This window comes from Megascapheus bottae, chromosome 4 (assembly GCF_031878675.1).
Source record: "Megascapheus bottae isolate mThoBot1 chromosome 4, mThoBot2.hap1, whole genome shotgun sequence".
NCBI lineage: Eukaryota > Metazoa > Chordata > Mammalia > Rodentia > Geomyidae > Megascapheus > Megascapheus bottae.
The window spans coordinates 33080193-33105610 of record NC_143512.1 but is presented as its reverse complement, the minus strand read 5'-3'; the positions used below and the strand labels follow the sequence as shown (position 1 = coordinate 33105610).

Sequence of the window (25418 nt, the reverse complement as noted above, 5' to 3'; positions counted from 1 at the left end):
CAGCAAACAGTAGAGCTTTGATGGGAATCCAAAATGCAGATTTCTACTGCACCATTACAGAAGGCAAGATGTTGGAGAGCTGGCAAGCTTCTCTGTATTTCTCTTCCTAAAAAATGTTCTCCATTTGTAAATGAAGAAAAAATGGACAATCTGATGTTTCCAGTGAAGAAAGACTCACCCTTTCTACTGATTTATTTAAGGGGAAGTTTTTAATTGCACTTTTAAAATGATATTGAACCTTACTATCTTAAAAAAATCCACTTAACAATGAATGATAGATTTATGACTCATTTAATTGTTCACTTCTTGCAATTTTGGGGCTGTCTCTGCTTAAAATGAGGGGGTGTCTTCATTATTGACACAATCGCTCATTCTTTCAGTCATTTTTATAAACAAAAATATTGAGACAGTATAAATTAGAGAGAACGTGACAGAAGAGAAAGAATAATTACTTGTGGTTTTAACATTTACACAACTGCTTCAAGCACATCAGAAGTTCATAATGTTCAAAGTGAAATGTGTTGCACTGAGCTGAGCTGCTGTCACATTCTGCATCGGATTTGTTAATGGAGTCACTTCACTCTTCCTGTCCGTGAGCACAGGGGCCAGCTTGAACAACTCTATGAACACTACTAAGTGTGCTCAATGTGCATTTAATAAATACTGGAACTGCATTAAACCACACGTTTTTCTAGTTTTAGCTAATCTTTACTGTGGAGCACTTACTCTAGGGCAAAACTATGTTAGATGCTTTAAGCTGATCTTATACAACTTATTTTTATTTTGGGACAAGGTCTTGCACTCCAAACCAAGTTAGCCATGAAATCTCAATAGGACAGTGGCAACCTCCTGAGTGCGGCGGTAATAGATAAGCATGACCAAACCCAGCATAATTAATGGCATTCTGTAATAATCTAGCAAAATGGGTAGCATAGGATTCATGAGGATGATAATTTCATTTGTGAAGTGACCCATACATTACATACATTCCTCAGTTATCCTATCATTTTGAATATTTACCAAGGAAATAGTTTCCCAAGTTAAAGATTGAGCAAATTTTTTTCTTTACAATTTTGTCATTTTCACCACATTGCTTGGTATTAGTATTAAGTAAAGATTCCTTTCTTTAGTTTATTGGAGCTAATGATCTTTTAAATAGAAGGCTGCTTCATGACCATACTCCTTGAAGTGAAATTTTACTGAATTAAACTAGATTAAGTCTAACTGCAGAATTCAAGCGGCTGGAAAAAATGTATCTAAAAGTAGCATCTGATACACCTGGTGAGCAGCCTTAAAGCCTCAAGTGAAAAAGTCCCTTGTAGGTAAAAAACCGATTTCCAGAAGAGGGGATTTTTAACCACATCCCTCCGTTAGCATCAGTTGGCTACTCACATACATTTTTTCACATTACCAATGACTATGAAAAAAGATTCTGTCTCTGAATTATCTCCAAATAAAACCAAATGGTGATACCAGAAACAGGGAAGAGAGAATTCCATAGTATATCAGAGAGTATATAAGAGAATGTACAACTATTTTTTTCATGTATGAAAGTAATATCTAGGGAGAATAGAATTTTAGTTTCTTGAATTTACCATTAAAAATGACCAATGCTTTGTAAATCAGTCACCTTCTTTCAGTAAACCCATGGTGTACCAATGAAGAAGATAATTTTCACCTTGCTTTATTGAATATAATTGACAGTTGGCAATAGTGGTTTAGGTCTGTATGCTCAGCTATTAGGGAGTATGAAGGGAGATCACATGAATGCATGAGTTTGAGACTAGCCTGGTTCCATAGAGAGATCCTATCTCATAAACAAACAAACAAACAAACAAACAAAAAACAGTGTAGAAGTCAGAAATGTGATAACGAAAGGGCAATAGCTTGGAGCCATAATTTCAGTGTCCCCAAGAAACCAAATTCCTTCTGTATAAAGTCACTCCTGAGGAAGTGAATGCAGATTTTTACAGAATTCTGAGTTCTGTCTTACCAGATAGCATTTTGAATCTGTCTTGTCTGCACCACGGCTTTATCTGTAACCAGTCATGTCTTGCAGCTGGGAAGTGAATACTAATTTTCCTGGTAGTGACTACAGACCATCCAATTAAGGACTAAGTAAATTTTTTCTCCTTTAACAAATCTTGATAACCTTGGTTTAGGTTAAAAATATCATTGCTTCCTAATTTCATAAATCATAGAGATAAAGTTATAGTGTTGGATCTTTATGCTTCGGGTAAATATCAAAGGTAAAAGTCAAAATAATTCAAAGAAACAGAATAATACTTTTATAACAGAATCCAACTCTTAATCTAGATTTGTTTCATTTGTTACTTAATTTTGTTTAACGTAATGTAAGAATTATATTTTTCACATTCAAAATTAGTTTTCTTGTTTTAAAATAGTTACTAAATGACATGCCCTTTCTGGAATGTTTTAGTAAACATCAAAACTGCTGAATTGTTAAAGCAGATCTTTCTAGACTGAATTTTTAACCATGGGATTGGAAGTCAGGGCTTCCCTATACTTGCTCAGTTTGCTTTTGTGTTTGACTAGCACTCTGCTGCTTAAGGAGCCTCACCTCCAGCCTCCCTTTTGATTAGTGATTCAGGAAATAAGGTCTAGTAGACTTTTCTGTCTGGACTGGCCTTGAACCATAATCCTCTAGAGTCAGCCGCTTGAGAAGATAGGATTATAGATAGATATGAGTTAGTGGCTTCATCAGTATTTTTAATTATTGAGTGAGAAATGTAGAGAAATATTTTGACTGATAAAGAAGTCTTCCCTGACTAGTAGAAGGCCTCAAGTTGTATAGCCCCTTTTCACTTAGTTTCCTACAGGAACTGATTCTTTCACTGCTGGAGTTATAAACAGAGCTGCAAATAAAGGCTGGTGATTATGTGATGAAAATACATTGTCTGTAGTGGATCCTAAAGGTACTTGTGTCTTATTCTCCATATGAGAACCAGGTAGAAAGGTACGAAATCATGGGAGAAGATCTTACTAGATGAAGTCTTCGCAGGTTTACTTATTTGCCTCGCAATATTTATTCATGGAAATACACTGCAACCATCAAGTCTCCATGTAGTTAACTGATATAAATTAGGCATTCTAGAAGTGACAATGCTTGACAACCAAATGCATAAAATAGTAAACAATTAACAATCAAAATAAAGAAACAGCTGTTAGTTTCTTTTTATATAAAATTATATCTAATTTACAATAAATGCCAATTAAAATTATTAACCAATGTACATAAATATCTTGCTTTATTGTCAAATAGCTATTGCAGATTACAAAACCTACTAAAAATTTCAGTGATCCCTAAAGGCTTTGCTCTCTTTTTCCATCTCCTCTCTTCATCATGAATCAGTAAAGTCTTAACACAGTGCTACTTTCTACTCCATCAAAGGTAATCAAAGTGAAATCAAAGGGAATTAATAGGACAGTACATAATAAATACAAATAGTTATTTCCACTAAATGTAATGATTTCAAATTCTCAACTGAACTTAATCTATGCCCATCAATAACTACTCAGATTAGCATGAGATATAACAAAATATTATTTTAGTAGTATAAGCTTTTTATTTCAGTAATTGAGAAAAAAGATGAACAGAATAACAGAAACTGTAACATATACTGATGTATTATAATGAATTGCTGAAAATTTCTCTTATTCCAATTCCAAGAGTGCAATCTCATCTTACTACATCTCTTCTTGCTACATTTTACTTTCTCTTTACCTTCCTCCTTTCCTCCATTTCTCCCTTCCTCTTTCTCTCCGTACTAAACTCAGCAATATGATCTTGTTTGATTGCGTGTTCTGTTGATACTTCAGCATTTGAACCACACCCTGGCCTGCTTTTTATTTTGGGGATGAAATCTAGAGGATGTTTCTAACTGTGCTGGCCTTGACCCATGATCCTCCAGGCTGCAGCCTTCTGAATAACTAGGACTACAGGGATGGCCACTAGTGCCCAGACTGTTGTCTCGTTCTTATGACTGGCCATCATTTTTGAAATTATTTTCCCTTTGAGTGATAATTAGAAAAGAGGTTCATTTTTTAAGAGGCAATTTGTGATAGTCTGAGGTACTAACCCATATTTTATATACTGCTATATATTAGCTCTTGAGATTCCTACCTTAGCGAATTTAGTCATATTTCATTTTATTGGCCAATGGCACTCACTCACTTGCAAAGAGCAATTAACTGTATACAGTAGGAGAATAATAAACTACATCTCAAATTAGGTATTTTAATATTACATGTTTAAAAATTATCTTCTTACTAAACTGTATGTGTAGAAGACACAGCTAATAAACTTTTGCTGAATATCTGTTGAGCTGAGAAACAGTTGAAATGACTGTCCAGGTAGGATGTCCACAGAGACTGAAATTATAGTGCAATAAGATAAGTAATGTCCACAGTCGCCACATTAGCACCAAAAAGAGGTGCAGAATGCCTCTGTAAGAGTCAGGAAAGAATTTCCTGTATGGATGAACTGAATTCTGAGCAACGATGAGAGCAAAGGAGAGAGCACGAAGTGTTAGGAATGGTAGGTAAGGGCTAGAGACCTTAGCAAAAACAGCACAATGTCTCAGTGGGGACCACAAATGCTGGAGCTAGGCTGCCTGGATACAACTGTTAACTGTTGAATCCCCCATCCTGGGAACATCTGCTTTACAAGACTGTGATGAGAATGATTGAGTATTTTTTGTCTGAGCAATTTCAATGTTTCCTCTAAGTAGGGTTGGAGCACAGATCTTTGAAGGGCAGAATGTAAGACTGAGGCTTAGGAATGGAATAGAGATAAGAGGTTCATGGTTAATTCCAAAGAGCAATAAGGAAATTTTTAAAAAAGGTTTTGGTGTTTAATTCTATGGTTGTTCTGGTTGTTCTCAATCCCCTGACTTACAATTAGGTCACTGAGGCTTTGAGAGGACCATTGGTCACAGGGAGACAGGAATGGAATGTAGAGGGAAACTGGCAGGTGAGTATGCCCTAGAAATCACCCTGCAGCATTGCTATATGCCTAGAGACACGGGATGAGGATGGAGATTTAAAAAATATAAAACTCGTAGTTTTCTAGGCTTCATAATTTGAGTCAAACACAACAGCAAAAAAAAAAAAAGTCCAATTATAAGCCCGCAGTTGGTGGCTCATGTTTGCAATACTAGCTTACTCAGGAGGGCTGAGATCTGAGGATCAAAGTTCAAAGCCAGCCTAGGCAGAAAGGTCCTTAAGACTCTTATTTCCAATTAACCATCAGAAAACAGAAAGAGGAGCTGTAACACTTACTGATGAGATGAGGGAGAAGAATGGTGTAAAGATTGGGTAGGAAAGATGCTATACTTTATATAAAAACAAAAGAGGAATCCTTCACTCTTTGGCCTTTTCATATTTATTAGGCACACCATAAATGCTAAATGGACTCCTTTTCCTCATGAGACTACCTTCTTTATACAAGATGAGATGACTTGATTTAGAAGAGGAAACCACAAAGGGTAAACCATATTTAATATGACTGTGTAGTGTCTTGTCATTGGGTATCACAGTGTCAAAATCTAAAACACTGAATTTCAATGATAATACGCAAGGTTTTTTTTTTTTTTGTCAGTCCTGGGCCTTGAACTCAGGGCCTGAGCACTGTCCTTGGACTTTCTCAAGGGTAAGAGCTTTACCACTTGAGCCACAGCACCACTTTCAGCTTTTCTTCTATGTATGTGGTACCTGGGAATCAAACCTGCGTCTTCGTGCATGCTAGGCAAGCACTCAACCAGTAGGCCAAACTCCTAGCCCCAATCAATACTCAAAATTTTGAAGGTATCTTTTGTCTACTTTTCTTTTTTCTTCTTGTTTTTCGAAAATGCAGAGACATTCTGGCTGGCTTTGTTTCCCCCTGGGAGTTATATACTTCTCTGACATCAGCACAAATATATTTGACTTTGACATATGATACTAGCTGGAGAAACCTCGTGTCTAAGATGAAGGCTAAGAGGCATCTGTAACAGGTGTCCCTTAGAACTGAAGTTAGAAAGGGATCCTTCTATTTTTAAAAACCATGTAAGAGGTGTTTACATAAAAGTATAGAATACACAAAGATAATACGCTCATGTTATAGGATATCATTAGGTTATAATACTTGCTATCATCAATTTGGAGGGTTTTATGCCTAGGGTAGAGATGTGGGAGTAAGATACATTTGTTAAATGCCTGTTTTTTTTGGTTGCTGAAAATGCTGTATTGTGTATGTAGCAGAAATTCCCACGTCCTTGCGCTTTTTAAACTATGCAGTCTGTCAGGGAATTGACAATGACAGCAGAATCAAACACCAAACACTTTCTCTTTTCTTTTTTTTTTTGTGGGTCATGGGGCTTGAACTCAGCCTGGGCACTGTCCCTGAGCTCTTCAGTTCAAGGCTACCACCCTACCCCTGGACTTGGTGTTGTCCCTGAGCTCTTCATCACAAGGCTACCGCCCTACCCTTGAGCCAAACCCTACTTCACACTTCCTAGAGGTTAATCGGAGAAAAAGTCTCAGGTTCTTTTGTGCCTGGGTTGGCTTTGAACCTTGATCCTCAGATCTCAGCCTCCTGAGTAGCTAGGATTTACAGGAGTGAGCCACCATGCCCCACACTTTTTATTTTCTGTACAGGATTCTTAAACATCCTGGCCATTGACAGTAGGAAAGTATTTCTTCCATCAAAGTTAAGTAGTCAATGTTTCCCTCTACGCTTCTTTTTTTTAAAAAAGTTTTAATAACTTTCATTTTGACTGTGAAGTATTTATATAATAGTAAGCAAACTGGTGCAGTGGGATATTAGTTAAAGCCTCAGAACCTCTATGTTTCTTCTTTGATGGTTTGATCTTTATGGTTACCCAATTATTAGTCCTTACCATTGTCTTTAAATACAGTGTTTGGCAATGACTTGAAATATTGGTTTGGATTCATTCTCTAAATTTGAGGCTTCAAACAACCAAATAAGCAAATACTTCATTTCAGCATTCAACAAGACACTACCATTGACTTAATTCACTAATTTTACTGCGTAATTTTCTTTTCCTTTTTTTTTTTGCCAGTCCTGGGCCTTGAACTCAGGTTCTGAGCACTGTACTTGGGCTATCCTTAAGGCTAGGGCTCTACCACTTGAGCCACAACACCACTTCCAGCATTTTTCTCTATTTATGTGATACTGAGGAATTGAATCCGGGTTTTCATGCATGTTAGGCAAGCACTCTAGGCCAAACTCCCAGCTCCACTACTTAATTTTCAAAAGGGGTACAAAGTAAGTAGCTAATGGTATTCACCCTGTTTGTTAATTTATGGTACTGTAGTATACTTTTTTCCATCACTTACTGCAGTAGTGAAGAAATAATATCCAGATGTAAGAAACACTAGCCCCTAATAGATATACTTATAAAAATGTTTTTGTATGTCATTTTTTCTTATCTCCTTTCTTATAAATAGCAGGCTATTATATTTGACCTTGGCAAAATGTTTTAATTAGGCTGCCCATGGATATTTCAATAAAGTTGAATTTTTCTGACATTTCATATATAACCTTGTGTCTTCCATGCCTGCCTCCTACTATTTTAAATGTATAGCATGTTCCACCTGCAGAAATTACCATGGTTACTTGTTATACTAGTAGGAACTACAGTTGGCATTTAAAAGTACTGTGCTATGTTGCTACTGTATTGAAAATGACAACAGTATCTCAATAATTGCAATATTAAGAATTAATATAAAAAGTTGGAGAAATATGAAGAGACAATTGTCCATTGTGCAAGACATTCTTAAGAGTTGAAATGCATTTAACAGTCTTTGGGGGGGATATATTATACTGGTGTTCTCTGAAAGCTCACTTTCATGGTAAATGTGGTTTTATATTACCAGTATCATCAAATGGTTTTAAGATTATACTCTCTGTTTCTTTGTGTGCTTTCTTTTGGAAATGTATAGAAAATTAGTACTTCTTTAGGTAGAAATTGATTCACATTTAACATGAAATGATTAACAGAGAACACACAACATCTGGTTAGCTAAAAGTACTCTATGTCTAGGATAAGTTTCTGTGGTTGAGTTAATTTGATCAGAGCATTCAATTCTCTGCAAACCAGCTGAAGTATTATTAAGGAAGGTCCCAGTTAATAGTTTTCTTCGAAGTTACTATTTAACCACACAACCCTTCTTCAGAAAGAGCTTTAAGAATTCTTAGGGTCATTTTTGCATGCCTCTCAGACCTCTCAACCTTACTTCATTCAGAAGACTTTGTTCCTAGAATCTAGTAGAACTCAGGACAATGACCCATGCTGCAGATGTCTCTGCTTACCTGCACTGGTGCCTGCACCGGATGTAAGATCTCCACCCATCAGACCACCTGTGGGTAAAAGGAAAATCAAAAGGAGAAAGGCTAAAGGCCCTCAGAATAAAAAGCTTTACCTTTAGCAACTCAATATTTGTCCTCTCTGAAGAGTCATAAACTTGTAAAGCACTATCTAAGTCAGATGGCTGACATTTGTTTTACTGTGACATGCTGTGCTCAAATGTTAAAAATACATTCAACCACTGACATTTTGCGGAATCTTTTTTTTTTCTAGGAAAGATTACACTTTAAAACAGTCTTTGAATAGTCTCTATGTTTCTATTATTTCTAGTGAAGGTCTTTCCTAAATAGAGGTTTCATATAAAGTAAAAAAAGAAAAAAAAGAATTTTACATTTAAGGTTCTATATGCTTAGAAAACTCATACGTGAAGCCTAGGTCTTTCTAAATATACTTACCTATATGTATGTATATATATATACCATCTATTTTGCATAATGCTAATTGTCTAGAATTTTGATTTCATAAACTTAACCACACTTTCTACTTGAATTTTACTGACACAATGAGTTTTGACTGCTACAAATTTAGAAACATGTGTTTGTTCATTGCTAATTTAAGAAACAATATTGACAATGTTTATTTATGAGTTGGGACCTTTCAATAGATGCTGAATATAATAATTACTTCTAGATTTTAAGAAATAGGATAGCAAAAATAGTAAGAATATCTTCATTTTCTAATTGCTTCTAAGTAATATCTTATTATTATTACTTGGCTCAAGTTTTGGAATTAGGAGGGAATATCCATTACATTTTAAAAAAATGTTTATTATTTCCCATCAAATACTGTTTTGGAAACAAAGTATCAGATTAAAAATGAGCTTGAGCTTGTGAAACAAGAAATTGAAAATGTGTTTGAATATGTTTTGAAAGAAATATATATATGTGGGCCATGAGTTTGGACTACTGGTGAGACTGCTTGCCTAGCATGCACAAAGACCTGGGTTCAATCCCTTGGTACTGCATACATAGAAAAAACTGAAGTGGTGCTGTGGTTCTAGCCTTGAGAAAGCCCAAGGATAGTGCTTAGGCCCTGAGTTTAAGACAGGACTGGCAAAAAAAGAGAGAAAGAAATATTGATCATTACTGAAAATTGACACGAAAAACTTAAGTTACTAAACACATAGAAAAATCATGCAATGAAATCAATGTATTCCCCAGACTCAAGCCTTACAAAGATTGTAAAAGGAAGACTCTTCCATGAATAAACTGCTTTCACTATAGTTAAATGTATTTAAGAGCTATTAAAATTTCCTGTGGAGTATTTTCTTAAAAATAAGACACAAGCCTGTGGCCGGGAGTTTGACCTAGTGGTGCAGTGCTTGCCTTGCATGCACGAAGACCCGGGTTCAATTCCTTGGTACCACATACATAGTAAAAAACAAACAAACAAACTGGAAGTGGTTCTGAGGCTCAAGTGGTAGAGCTCTAGCCTTGAGAAAGTCCAAAGACAGTGCTCAAGCTCAGGACTGGCAAAAAAAAAAAAAAGACACAGGGGCCAGGATTGGCCTAGTGGTAGAGTGCTTGCCTAGCATGCACGAACACCTGGGTTCAGTTTTTTGATACCACATACATAGAATAAAAAAAGCCAAAAGTGGTGCTGTGGCTCAAGTGGTAGAAATCCCAAGGACAGTGCTCAGGCCCTGAGTTCAAGCCCAGGACTGGCAAAAAAAAATAAGACACATATTTATGATGGTTTGCTACATGTAGTTTAGAAATACAATTATTTTTGATGTTGTAGAAATATGAAGGAGTAGCTTAGTTTTACTCAGTATATAGTGTATTATTTCTCATTGTGTACTTGGAAATAAAGAATATTTTCAAGATTCTTTAAATTCAGTTAAAAAGCAGTTCAAAACAACATAATGTATTTAGCTTGATCTGAATACTAAGAACGGCAAAGTCTTTTCCTCAGCAGTATTTCATTTCTCTAGGATAATGCAAGCTTACGAATCTCTCAGAATTGTAGAGACAAAACATGATAGATGTATGAGAGTGTGTGATCTGAACTCCACTGCTGACTCAGCTCTGTTTTGGTTCCTTACTTCTTAGAAATCATGCCATCCTATCTCATTGCTTTTCCACCTTAAATCCTTTGCAGGATGAGTTATTGTATAAGTAAATGAAAATTAACCATAATACTAGATAACTAAATGGGACAAATGCTATCAGATAACACAGGGAAAGGTTTCACAGAAGCAGTGACAGAGGGAAAATGACATTTTAAGTGGGAGGCAGGGGATCAGAAGCAAAAGTAGGTAGACAGGATATGTGACATCTCATTTGAGAAAAGAGGTGATTGAAATATAGCCACTGGAGAAGATAAGTGGTAACCTGAGTAGACAAATTGCAGATGGTGGAATATTTGGAAAGGTATGCTGAAGGACTTAGGCTTTATCAGTGAGGCGCTAGAAATTAACTAACAAAGGCATAGAACAAGAGCAGCCAAAATATTTCTCTGTAGATAAAAGTCTTGGGCCTTTGTGAAATGTTTTCTTCCAATGATTTGTTAACTATTATATTCTTTTTTTTAAAATAATTTTTATTGTGATTAATAGAAGGGTTACATTATATTCACCAGATAGCCATTATATTCTTTTGAGGACATACCTGTGTTACCTGCACTTGGGGGTCGATGTGTCACACCTGGAGACATACTATTCCTTTGCAGAGAAGGGTGGGCCAGCGGCAAAAGGTTGGGGTTCCCCAGCGAGCTGACAGGGTTGCTGTAAACCAAACTGTTGTGGCTGGACACTGGGATAGAAACTGGCATCTCAAAATTGGGAGGTGGAACAGCCTGTAGGAAGAGAGAAAAATTGAAATACCCAAAATGGAGGTGAAGAACAGTAGCAAAAGTTTTCAAGTCCAGATAGCATTTACTTTTCTAAGCAATCCCAATTCTGCTTGATGTCTCGAAGAAGATCATTAAGAAGAGCTTTTGAGATATGAAATCATAAATTGATTTCTTTAATGTGCTTCAAACTCTTTGCAGCTATGGGAAGAGGTTTCACTTTTGTTTAAAACAAAGCCCCATTTCATTAGACTCCATTGTCTCTGAATTCCATTCTATCAAGTAATAATTGTTCATTTGTGATACCTGAATCTCATGCCAGGAATGACTGCAAGATCAAAGGTACATGATTATGATAACTTTACAGAGAAAAAGGGGGATTAAAATGCAAACCAGAGCCTTTGGTTTAATTGCTTAGTGAAGCTTATTTATGCAGAAGTTTAACGATATAAAATCATCTTCAAGCATGTGAATAGCAGTAGAATTTAATTATTATTTTTAAAAGTCATTCTTTTAAAAGTAACTCTAAAGATAATAGGCATTTTAAGATACAGTTTCCACAGAGCATGTATCATTCAATAACTCTTATTTAAAGATGATAGCTCAGAAAATACATGATGCTTCACATTTTGGTATAAATGCATTGCCTCTGCCACACGGCAAGATTCTGAGCAAGTTGGCAAATGTTTAGTGAATTGAAGCAGTGTGCATGTCTAATTAGAGCAATTCAGGACCCAATGATTGATTTTTGGGTATTTTTTTGGCAATCGAAGCAAAACTATGTTTATGTTTCTGCTTGCACCAACTAATTTCAGTTATAAACATTCTTTTTTTCTTTTATCAGCATTAAATGAAAATATTGCCTGAATACATCAACAGAAAACTCATGATATCAGAGCTTATCATATTCTTAAATTTGACATTTATGTCTACACACACACACATAGATTTATACAATCCCTCAGTTTGCAATAATCTGTTTTGTAAGTTCAAATGCATGTGTGTGTGTGTGAGTGTGTGTGTGTGTGTGTGTGTGTGTGTTACTTTTACTTTTTTTTTCTTTAGCTCTGATGGCAGCTACTCACTCCTGGCTAGTCAGCTGGCCTGCATCATCACTGCTTTCAGTATTTCTGTGATTGCGATGTGATACTGTAAGACTGTGCTTTGTTTAGGTTTTTGCACTCATAGTCTTCATTTCCTATTTCTTTCTATTTCATGTCTGTATAAATGTAACTATTGAAAAGAGCGAATGCTTCATAATTTGTCCTTCTTTTTTCTTCTTGTAATTAGTAAAAGGGTTACATGATATTTGCCAGAGAGAAGGTGCATTAATTCATGTACATTGATACCCTTTCACATGTCTTGGTACCCTTTTCCCTCTCCCCCCACACCCCCCACCCGTCTTGGTTTTCCCCCCTTCCCTATCAAATTTCAAATAACCAAATACAAATAAATTCAATATATCAGATAACAAAGTGAGATACTATAACAATATGAGATAATCAAGGGACAGCAAAGGACATTAAGGACAACAATCATTCGTTATATGGCTTTTGTTTCAATATCCTGGAGGTCCTTTCAATTAGCTTCATACTATATGGCCTTATGTATCAAGATTTTGCTCTATTGCAGATCTCTGCTAGTGGAGCCCAAGGTTTCTACTGATTATGACGAATGAGGGAAACCAGCAATTCGACTACTTGGCATTTACCCAAGCATCCAGAAACAAGGGCATACTAAATCCACTAGCACAACAATGTTCATTGCAGCACTATTCACCATAGCAAAGATATGGAACCAACCTAGATGTCCTTCAGTTGATGAGTGGATCAACAAGTTGTGGTATTTGTGCACAATGGAATTTTATGCTGCTGTCAGAAAGAATGACATCGCCCCATTTGTTAGGAAATGGAAAGACTTAGAAAAAATCATATTAAGTGAAGTAAGCCAGACTCAAAGGAACTTAATTTGTCCTTCTTATGTGCCTTTGATTCTTTATTTTCAAGGTAAATAGATAAGTTCTCAAATGATATTTTAATGAAAACACTCTCTTTTAGGTTCTCCTTCATTTGTTCTAAATGCAGTAACACAAAATACATATTTTTAATAAACACTATGGTGATGTGTAATTCAAGTAATTGATAAGTAATTGAAGCATTGAATACATGACCAAAGCTTTTTCCTTTCCTTTCCTTTCCTTTCCTTTCCTTTCCTTTCCTTTCCTTTCCTTTCCTTTCCTTTCCTTTCCTTTCCTTTCCTTTCCTTTCCTTTCCTTTTCCTTTCCTTTTCCTTTTCCTTTCCTTTCCTTCCCTTCCCTTCCCTTCGCTTCCCTTCCCTTCCCTTCTCCCTTCCTTCCTTCCTTCCTTCCTTCCTTCTTTCTTTCCTTCCTTCCTTTTTTTTTTTGCCAGTCCTGGGGCTTGAACTCAGGGCCTGAGTACTGTCACTGAGTTTCTTTGTGCTCAAGGAACTAGCTCTATCACATGAGCCACAGTGCCACTTTTGGCTTTTTCTGAGTAGTTCATTGTAGATAAGAGTCTCAGACATTTCTGCCAGAGCTGGCTTCTAACAGTGATCCTCAGACCTCAGCCCTCTGAGTTGCTAGAATTACAGGCATGAGCCACTAGTACTCAGCTTCTGGAGCCTTTTAAAAACAAAGGTAAGTATTAGTATATATTGTAAATGACTCTAGAGTGAATAAAATATTGTATCCCTTCCCTAGTGGTCCAAGGAAGCCAAGGCTGGTGATACATACCTGTAATCTTAGGTATTTGGGAGGTGAAGATTAGATTAGATTAGATTATCTGGGCAAAAAGTTAGCAAGACTCCATCTCAACAAACAAGCCCAGTATGTTAGTAGAAATCTGAATTACAGCTAGTATGAGACATAGGTAGAAGGATCATGATGGTTTGAGGCTAGAACCAGGCACAGAAGGGAGGCACTGCCAGAAAAACAACTAAAGCAAAAATGTACTGGGTTGTTTTAATGCACTCCGTGTGTACATGGTTCCTTTAGTAAACACTCTTCAGTCACCCTTCTGAGTTTGCCAATTGTATCATGACGTAAAATCAGGTCATACCATTATCTCTCTAGAGTCAGAACTGTGCTGCACTATGGAAGTGGGTTGGGGGAGTCTTCTCTGTATCTTCGAGAGTCACAATGCTAGTGCAGATAACACCTTAGTTCCACCACCACCATTTCTCCTCTGAATCTTGGCAGCCATGTCCTAACAGATTTCCCTGCTTCTGTCTTTGGTTGCCTTCCTTCCTTTTCTTTTCAACTTAGCAATCAGCCCTTTGCTTTAAATACAGAAGTCAGATAATGGCACTCTGCTGCTCTGAACCCTTTGAGCACTTTCATCATAAAAACCCCACTTCTTCCAATGGCCCAAGAGCTCCTACAAGTTCCACTTTTGAACAACTCCTTTTGTCTGATCGCCTGTCAATCTGTCTCTCCCTTTCTTATGCTTAACGCATTACAATGGTTAACTCATAAAAGCTCCTACAAATCTTGGCTGGACACCTTTGCCTTCTTACACTCACCACCATTAAAGAAGTAAGTACACTCATCTATACAGTCACATATACATACATATGTATGTGTGTTTGTGTGGGTTTCAGATATTACTGGTCTTGAACTGAGGTCTCATGCTTGCTAGATGGGTGCTCCACTACTTGAGCCATCTCCTACATGCCCTATTTAACCTGCTCATCTTGTTCTCTTTTCCCATCTCCCATCTTGCCTTGCTCCCTTACCTATCTCCCAGTCTCTTTTCCATCTCTTACAAAACCCTTTAGAATGTTGGTCAAACAATGTATTCTACAATTATAGTTCTCCAATTCTTGCAATAAGGCAACCCAAAGGCTACTCTACTTTTATTATATGAAATGAGTACTTGTCAATAAGGGAGGATTTTTGGCAAGATACAATACTAATACAAAAATAAAAGCCTACAAAAATACAAGCTAGATTATAGGTTCACACCTGTAATCTAGCTACTCATTAGGCTGAGATGTGAGGACTGAGGTTTGAAGCCAGCTGGTGCAGAAGAGCCTGTGAGACTCTTATCTTCAAGTAACTACAAAAAGTCTGGAGTGGAGTTGTGGCTTAAGTGATGCAGGTGCAAGACTGTATAATTTATATTTACAGTGTGGTGCAAACCTTTCAGCAGATATAATTCTTCCCTTTCTAAATTGGTTAGATTTGGTAAGTGATATAAGATCATCAAGATTGTGACAGATTTTTGATTTTGATATAAATCACTGAACAGTAAATTTTGGTGAGGTTTGAACTCAGGACCTGGGTGCTGCTGTCCCTGGGCTTTTATGCTCAAGGCTCTCTACCATTTTAAAGTCACAGTGCAACATCTAGTTTTCTGGTGGTTAGTTGGAGATAAATCTCATGAACTTTCCTGCCCATGCTTACTCTGATCCATGATCTTCAGGTCTCAGCCTCCTGAATAGCTACGAGTATAGGTGTTAGACACTGGTGACTGGCCATTGTAAGTTTTTTTTTTTTGAGAGAAATAATCTATTGCAGCTAGAAATTGTTCCTTAAGCAAATAACTGCTGAGTATTGCTGCCCTGTTTTTTTTTTTTTTTTGTGAACCACATAATGAACTCAGTAGGTTTTCGTGGAATGTGGGTAAAGTATTAGGAGAACATAAAGTATACAAACTCCATTTGTTCAAATTTAATCAGTGCCCATATATATATTATTTTTTACAGAATGTAACTTGTTATTTCTGAGTACCTAAGGATCAGATACAAATCTGTATCTTCCCTGAATATTCTATAGACTCTTAATCATATCTCATTAGTGAGCAAAGCTCATACATAACACTCTTGGGTAATAATAAGCAATTTAATAATTAATAATTATGCCATAAATTCCAAACTATTTTAACAATCAGTTCAGTGAAAAATTACTTTATTCTTCCCATCATTTGGGAAGAATTATTTAGTTTGCAAGATTTCTGATCAAAACTGATCCAATAATGGTTATTGTGAAATAAAGTTGTGATTGGCCAAATGATATATAGAATTTTATTATCAGAGTATACTTCGAATATTTGGAATCCATAGATATGCCAATATAATTTGCATTTTCTGTCTTATACTGTGTTACTTTATCTGCATTAGGAACTGCCTATGATAATTTGGAGGTGAATTACAAGCTTGAATATGACTGCAATCAGAAGGTATCTTAGAAAATCAGAAAGAACATTTGTTTTTTGATGAGAAATTTGTTACAGCTTAAGTTATATAATAATCTGCCACGTAATGAGGCAGGTCATTTAATCTCCCCTGACCTCGATTTCCTAATCTGAGCATGAAATGGTGCACACATATAGAGACTGAACAACTTTGAAAATTTGGGGAAATATGGAGAAACTATTGTAGCACATAATTGTTTCTAAAAAATTGGCATTATTCTTTTTCTCCTTGACTTTTCGAAATTAGGAATCTTTTAATTGTCATTAAAAAATTTATATAGAAAACCAGGGGCTGGGAGTTTGACCTAGTGGTAGAGTGCTTACATAGCATGCATAAAGACCCAGGTTTGATTCCTCCGTCCCACATACATAGAAAAAAGCCAGAAGTGGTGCTGTGGCTCAACTAGTAGAGCTCTAGCCTTGAGAAAGCCCAAGAACAGTGCTCAGGCCCTGAGTTCAAGCCCCAGGGATAGCAAAAAAAAGTTACATAGAAAACCAAAGCTGGAAAGTAGCTTAACATTCCAAACTTGCAAAGATCTCAGAGCAAGGCTGCAAATTTTAAAACTCTCAAGCTAGGAAAGCAGGCTTTGGGTGACTAAAGCAAATTAAATTACATTTGGTAGGCTGGACTGGGTATATGATTTTCAGTATCTAGTACAGAGTGAAAAGGTGGAAGATTTATTGTTCAAAATAATTGAGAATTAACAAAATATTTTTATTATCTTTATGTATTTGAAGAAAAGAGTTGACATTCAACAAAGCAGTTTAAGAATAAAGTGTGTCTTGATTAATGTCATCCCTCCCAATCCAACCATTCCCTCACTTTTCTTAAAATTTTTAGGATATGTGTTGACTTTTTTCTTTTGTGGCTCATGGGGCTTGAACTTGGCCTGGGCACTGTCCCTGAGCTCTTCAGCTCAAGGCTACTGCCCTACCCCTGGGCCTGGGTATTGTCCCTGAGCTCTTCAGCTCAAGACTACTGCCCTACCCATGAGCCAAGCCCCAATTCCCATTTTCTTGAGTTTACTTGGAGATAAGTCTCAGGTCCTTTTGTACCCAGGCTGGCTTTGAACCTTGATCCTCAGATCTCAGTGTCCTGACTAGCTAGGATTATAGGTGTGAGCCACTGCACCAGCTGTGATGAACTTTTGACTGCATTTTCCTCTCTCTTTTTTTTCCTTCTTACCCCTTAATGTTACTCCACTGCTTTTGAGTTTCAAAAGCATGGTGGTTGAACTGTTAATGAAGCCCAGCAATCTGAGAACAGGACTAGGTCTCTTGCCCACAAAGCTGTTTTGGCTTTAAGAGAGGCAGACTAAGTGACTAAGCTAAATTTTTGCATTTCTATCTCTACCTAAGGTGATAATGGTTATTGAAGTAACTCATCCATCTGAAGGATATATGAACTAATACAAAACACAAGTTTCCCAAACTTATGACAAAATAAATCTGATAATAAAATAAAGTACTAATTCAGGGGTTGGTGGCTCACACCTGTAATCCTATTCAGGAGTTGAGACTTGTGAATTAGGGGTTGAAGCCAGCTGGTACAGAAAAGTCCAAGAGATTCATCTCCAAGCCAATCATCAAAAAGTGGAAGTGGAGCTGTGGCTCAAGTGATAGAGTGATATCCTTGAGCAATAAAACTAATGGATAGTGCATAGGCCTTGAGTTCAAGCCCTAATAAAAGATTTTAAAAGGGCTTCTTATGGAATACAAACATTTAAACCCAGCCTCTCCGCTCTCTCTTTCTCTGTTTCCTCCTACACTTTCAACCAATAATGATAGCCTTAAGTCTCAAACAATGTTTACAAGGCTGCAGAGCTCCTAGCAGAGGAAGACAAACCACATAACTCTGATGACCAGTGACTACCAAGTACTGGTCTTAAATTTCCTCAAGGCTGACTGCAAACTGTGGCAGGTCCCTACAGAATGTGAAACTGTCATCATTCTCTCATCTCTTTAGTACTTGCCCTGAGTTCCCTCATAATTGATAAAAGTTTAATACAGTCTGTCCTGACTGTCCCCACTTGAACTATACCTGGTTCCATCTTGATCCCATTTTCTTTTCTTGAAGAATTGTGTTATTCTGTTCCCATCAGATCTACATAACTCAGCCTTTTCTTTTTCTTTTCTTTTTTTTACAAGCAATTTATCTCTGCATACATATAATTTTAAGTAATTTTCATTTGAACTCTGCCCTTGGTCCTAGGTAAAACATGAGTTCTTTCTCTTCACAGTCCATTACTTTCAAGAAATTACAGTGTTTTTTTCCCACTTCTTCCCATTTTTACTGTCAACCAATCTTGTATCTACCTCTACCTCATTCAGTTGATTTCCTAATTCTTGGTTCCTTAAATGGAACTGTATGTGCTTGCTGTGAAGCTCTGTGTAAAGTATGGCAAACCCAGTATGAGGAAATGCTGCATGACAAGATTCCAAATCACCCATGAATTATTTCATGTAATTGAGGAATATGGGCTTAAATTATATTATCCTGACAGGTGATTGCAATATTAAATTTTCTGTTTTAAAAGGGAAATGCTTCATTCTGGGTCTTTGAAATAGGAAAACAATCTTGTAATGTTTTTAAAGAGGTGGAGACACTTTCTGCACACAAAGGGCAGAGTGTCCAGGCCCTGCTGTAAATGTTTAAGCAGCTGTGGAAACTTTCAACTGATTTCCAGTGACTGAGAGCCATGTGGAAAAGCTTGGTTTTTCATTGTGGAAACTGAAACACTTAGTAAAGACACAGGGATTCTGTGGCACTGCTAGGAGCTGCGTGACTCCTCACAGTTCTGCCCATGAACTTTTGCGTGACTTGTCATTCCCTGCCACACACCACTGTACCTCAAGAAAAATCAAGTCTCTTGGTTTCCAGCTCTTTACTAGACATGGGGAAATGCTGAGAGGACATCAAGGTGTGCATGGCATTTCTTTCATCTTATAACATGGGCATAGCAGACTCATGCACATTTTTTGGAATCTGAGGATTATTCTCTAGTATTGCATGTTTTTGCCTCTTTCCTAATTAGGCAGGAAATTTCCCTTCTACCTGAGACAAAAAGTATGCTTTGCCCTGAAATGCTACTTGGTATATAGCATACATAATATACCTTATATAGATGTAAATTTACACAGGTGTAAATTCAGAAAAAGTCAGGCCACAAGAATGGAAAGTTAAGGCTACACTAAAATCCTAATAGCTATTTCATCATTGAAGAATTTTGGTGTTGGTAACAAATATGTAAGGCTATATAAAATAAGGAATCCCTCACTCGATAAATTGCGCACTCAGAATATACTGCATTTGGTTCTTGATTTTCTGAAGCCTTTAAGGATGTACAGAATCAGCATCAGAGCTTTCTCTTGTGATGCAAAGTGTTAAAAATTTGGTTTTAGGCCCTGAGCTCAAGCTCAGGACTGGCAAAAAAAAATGGAGTTAACAAAATTATATCATTGACATTTCATTTAACAAACCACATGCTTTTTTGAGGACAGGACTTAATCTGAATTCATTTTATTGGTAAGTTTTACATGGTTCAGTGTAATCCAATACAAGGTGAGTGTGTACCTGTTATGGAAAAACATTAATTTTTCCTGTGAATGATGTTATAGATTTGGCGTAGAGCTTTTGTTCCCACATATCTGCGTGTACAATACACAAAACATATTTTCACTGCAGTGTTATCCTCAATAGTCAAATTCAGGCTGTTTTTCTAGTTCTCAGATAATATACTTTTTTCCCCCAAAATGAATTCATTACCTACTAAGGAACCTGTGTACAATTACAGTTCATACATGAACAGTAGTTATTTCCTTTATGTCACAAAATAAACTGTTTGATGACAAAAGATAGACATTATATACTCCCTCCTAAACATATGGACAAACAAAATAATACATGCAGAGTTATTTCTCTTCAATATCTGGCAAGGCATATGACCAATTGTTAGAAATTTCTGATTTGGTTAAGAACAATTTTAGCCAAATGTTAAGCATGGGCAATGATGGTGTAGACAAAGCAGACCATATTTTGATAAAAGCTTTAAAATTCACTGCAGCACACAAACGTTGGAGTCTTACCATTAGGCGGCATGCAGTCTGATTCCTGGAGCAAGCGTTAGCTTTAACCCTTCAGTGTTGTTGAACTTCATTGACAGGGAAGGGGTTGAAGTTTTATTTAGAGATCAGCTTTTCTTTAGGTGACCATTTCAGTTTACATGAAAAGATTTTAGTTCCAACTTGTGTGTCTGATCACCATCTAGAAATGTGTCTCTCTGTATTTCTAGAACATCTTTAAATTATTATTTTTTTACTGCTTTACTATTATATTGTTATATATGGGGAAAATGTGTTTTAAAAGATTGTGTAAATTTAGGGTGTGTCCTATAGATCTTTCTCTTCCTCTTGTGACTTTTTTGGTCTTAGAATGAACTTCTCGATGGTAACTTGTTGTGATTACATAATTGCAATATCCCACAGCATTTGCTTTTTTTTTAAAATGCAGGGCTGTGGGATGAGATGGCTATTTTATTTGTCTGACTTTACAGGGCTTCTTAGAGCAAGCCATCACTGACAGGGTTAAGGTATGTTACTGCAGCAGTTATCAGCAGACCAGCCATCTACCTTTGGTACTTACAGGAATTTTATGGCTCTTGATCATATTATCAAATTCTTCATTAATTTTTTTGTATTTTTCTTCAGTGCGTGGGGTAAGTGCATAAGAGGAATCAGGATCAGGGCTTTCACAGCCTTTGTTTTCTTTCTTGTTCAATGCCTGCCAGGTTCAGAGAAATACCAAGAGTAAAAAAAAATGAAGGGTGTTTCAAGTACTTACACACAATCTTTGCCTGCTGATCATTAGATCAATGTCTTCGTTAATTTTTCTGTACTTGTCCTCAGACTCAGGGCTGTGACCTACTGAATCGTCCGCATCGGGGTCAGGGCTGTCACAGCCATTAAGGCCCTTCTTTCTTAACGTCTGAAACAACATAATTTGGAAAGTTCAAACCTAGACAACAACTATAGAAGACATTCATGGATGTTACAGAAATTCAAGTGGTCTGTAGAGTTTTGGGTTATTACATATGCTATATGACATTAGAGAAAAGAAGTCACAATACTTTATCAAATATATCCAAGGTGAATCAACTAATTTGAGCACTTCAAAAAAAAAAGAAAGAAAAGTCACAGAGAGAAACTGAGAGTCATTTCAGAGTGCTCATCACCTGATGAACAAATTTCACAGAAAACCTGCTTTTTGTAGCTGAATTCCATCAGTGAAAAACTAGGGCTGAAGTTTCCCAAAATGAATCATCTAGAAATATGGACTGGAAAACAATTCCAGCCAAGTACAATTGACATGCTAACTTGCAATGCTGTTTCTTTCCACAGAAAAATCAGAAGTAGGGATAATGCACCATAAATTTAGAATTTGCGATGATAAAGGCAGAAATATTAGAAATATACCACTGAATTCAACATACTGGCTAATGGTGTGCTCCTCCCATCCTGTAGCAAACACTTAAGGGCAAAGAGAGCCAGCCAACTGTTGCATTAAGCATAGATAAGAATGTTTGGATGTCTGTCATTTGGAGAATCACCTTTGTTTTTTAGGGTTCCAAGAAGTTAACATCCTAAACATTAGCTGGAAGAAAAGTCAGAACAGCTGAGCTTAGGGCTTCCTTATCCTGAGCTGAGTAAGGAAGCCAAAGTATGTTGTGAAAAACCAAGCAAGTAACTACTAAATAGCAATCATTCATCCGGTTCTATCTCAGCAGGATCCCTGAGACTGTCTTCTGACACATGACAGTGCCAGTGTCATCTTGAAACCCCTGTACTGGATGGAGATCTGGTTTAGTTTCAGCTGTCACTGAAGGATAAATACCAACACAACATTGCAAGAGTTCGAAAAAGCATGATTCAGGAGCCCTGATTTTTTTTTTTTAAGAAATGATGGTTGTCAACTTATTGCACACAATCAGATGTACAGAGAGGTACTGTTATATTTTTAGAGCTCATAAAAACATCAGATTAATAACAAAGCTTGCTTTTCAAGTTATTAATAGACTAACAACTGTTAATTTCTCTAGTATTAATTACCAGGATCAGTTACAAAGAGATGTGTACCTATGTATCTCTCATTAATGGAAAGTTGAGCAGAGCTCATCATTATTAAAGACAGAATGCACACAAAAAAGCAAAAGCTGTAACATCCAGCAAAGGAATTGAAAGCTGAGATAACACCCTATCTTTAATTCATGAAATTGGGGAAGATAAATAAAACAACACAAGTTTACAAAGGAATGTCAGTCTCAAGATTTAAAAAAAATCTTTTTGGCTCTTAACAAGGTGTAATAATTTCCGAGAAGGTGAGGATATCTACTAAGAAATCAGATAAAGAACTGTTTCTTATACATTCAGGATGCCCCACAGTACCATAAATATTTATTAATATTATACTGGTCTAATATAACAAATAAACATATGGTTACAGTTTATTATGTGGTAAAATGTTTGAATATTAAAATGAATATTTTGACACAAGATGGAAAATATACATTTATAAACTTAGGGAATTTGTGGGGCCACCTGTCTCCTTATCATGGATTTATAGTCATCTACAGTCATCAGCTTGTTGTAAGGACTCTTAGAAGCTGCCTACAATACTACCATAAGCTACTGCTCCCTATCAGAATAATTCAATTTCCGTAACTTCTTAGCTCTTGTGAGAATTATCTCAACTACAAGAGCTTTCTTCTGTTTGGTAACTGATTGTTGCATTATCATGTGTTTCTGACTTCATCTCTGTGGATCCTTTAGCTTAAATTTTTTTTTCTAAGTGTCTTGTATTGTACTCATATTTTCATAAATTACTTATGTAGCTGGATGTCAGTGGATTATACCGGTAATCATAGCTATTTAGGAGATTGAAATCAGGAGGATACAAGTAGTGCCAGGCCAGCCCAGTAGAAAGAAGGATTCATGTCTCAACTGTAAGTAGAGTTGTGTGTATTTGTTATGCTACCTAAGAAAGGAAACTTAATCAAATTGCGGTCTGAGTATGTATCCAGAGTCTTTTGAAAGAGAATGAGTTAATATTTGTAGTGATATTGCAGTGAAGTATAAGTAATGTTTGGACTTCTATGAACCAAACAAATTATTTATCCCCTGAAAGCTTTGTAAGAATATTTAGAACACATGTATGTGCCAGATGGATTGTATGACAGTTGATAGGCCTCTCGTAACCCTTTCGTTCTGTTGTCAAAAATCTGCATATGAAAACAACCATGATTTTTACAATAAGATTTATGGCATAAAAGATGGGTTCACATTAAAAAATCGACTGTTTTTGAGACTATAAATTAACACTGTATAAGACTTCAAAGACTTTATATATTTTCACAAATCTTACAGAAGTATACAATGTTAGATATTTTCTTGATCTTACCTGTTTTTGTCCACATATATTTTTTTAATCAAGTAAGAGAAAGCAGTTTGAACTCAAGGTCCTACACCTATTAGACAGGCACTCTATTGCTGAGCTACTTTTCCAGCTGTTTTTGCACTAGTTAATTTTGATATAGGGTCTTGCTTCCTGGCAAGAAGTTTAGGGAAACCTTATGCTATATCTCAATATAGTATGACAAGCAAGGTATCTCAGGTATCAGTAGGCCTTGTTTTACCTTTTTTTGTCTAAGCTAACATATATATACATATATACACACATATGCACACATGTACATATACATCACATATATTACGTATATAAAATATATACACATATATGCACACACATATATAACATATATAAATATAAATATATATATATATATACACACACACACACACACACACACACACACACTTGGCACTGAGAGTCTCATGGACTTTCCTGCCTGGGTTGGCTTATTACAGTGAGCTTTAGTGTCTCAGCCTCTTGAGTTGGTAGTATTATGGGAATGATCCACCAGCACCTGATTTCACTTACATTTGTGAAGGAAGGATGCAGACTAAATTATTTGCACTCACATCCAACTATATTAGTAGACTGAATCATTCAATAAGTGATGTGCGAATTTTGAAAAATAGGCATGATAAATGTTTATGTTTGAAAACGTGAAAATATTGATACTTCTTACACCTCAAATTTAGTAAAGGGAGGGAATATCTATTAATCAATAAAACATTTAGTTCATGGACTAAAGGATAAATGAGATTAAAAAAACTGGGGGGGGGGAGGGAAATGGGTACCAAGACATGTGAAAGGGTATCAATGTATGTGAATTAATGCACTTTCTATCTGGCAAATATCATGTAACCCTTTTACTAATTACAATAAAAAACAAAAAAGGAAAAAAAACTCACATTGTACCTGAATAATTATATTAAGTGTTGAACAAGCAAAGCAGGTAGCATGGAGTCAGGATGGAAATGGCAGGAATAAACCAGGAAAAATACTAGTGGCATATTTTCCCTACTAAATTCTTCTTGTATCTGACTACACTTTGTTTCCAATGAATATCACCAGCATTTAAGTAATGATGCAAGTTAAATTGTTATTTAAAAAAGTTTTGATGAGACACACAAAAACAAAACCCAAAAGCAAATTAATATTAAGCTCTAAATTTCCATAATCATATGTAACCAGAACACTGGAGATATTGTTCAAAAATATAATACTCAGCTGAGTGCTTGTAGAACACATTTCTGCCAAGAACAAATGATTATGGGGGAATTATAAAGCTCTGAAAATGGAAGTAATGGCACAAACTTGAATACTGCTGTGTGAATGTGGAACTTAGAAGAGCAGCTTTATCTTTATTATATGAAAAATCTACAGCTGTTTAATGATGACAAAGGAATTACTGTTAGAGTCAGTCAAGTCTGTCTATTCACAGTAATGAATAGCCAATATGAACTGAAAGGCTTATGAAATGAATACATATGCATTATTTCTTCAAGCATCTTTCTAGCAAAGCAAAACTTCTGCTGCTGGTCTTGAAAGTGTTTGAGATTTGTA

The 25418-nt window shown here is 36.2% G+C and overlaps 1 protein-coding gene across 13 annotated transcripts in view; it reads right to left on the bottom strand.

The window, feature by feature from the left end:
* Mef2c (myocyte enhancer factor 2C) overlaps positions 1 to 25418 on the bottom strand; it is a 158949-nt gene that overhangs the window by 23018 nt on the left and 110513 nt on the right. For 12 of the 13 annotated variants that reach the window (XM_090331652.1, XM_090331655.1, XM_090331650.1 and 9 more), the window contains 3 exons: positions 21234 to 21377; positions 11000 to 11186; positions 8336 to 8383 (listed from right to left, as the gene is read on the bottom strand). In XM_090331652.1, coding sequence (XP_090187778.1) covers positions 8336 to 8383; positions 11000 to 11186; positions 21234 to 21377 — 379 coding nt within the window. Of the gene's footprint in view, positions 1 to 8335; positions 8384 to 10999; positions 11187 to 21035; positions 21174 to 21233; positions 21378 to 25418 lie in introns of all 13 variants that reach the window. The other variant, XM_090331663.1, reaches the window with a different exon arrangement.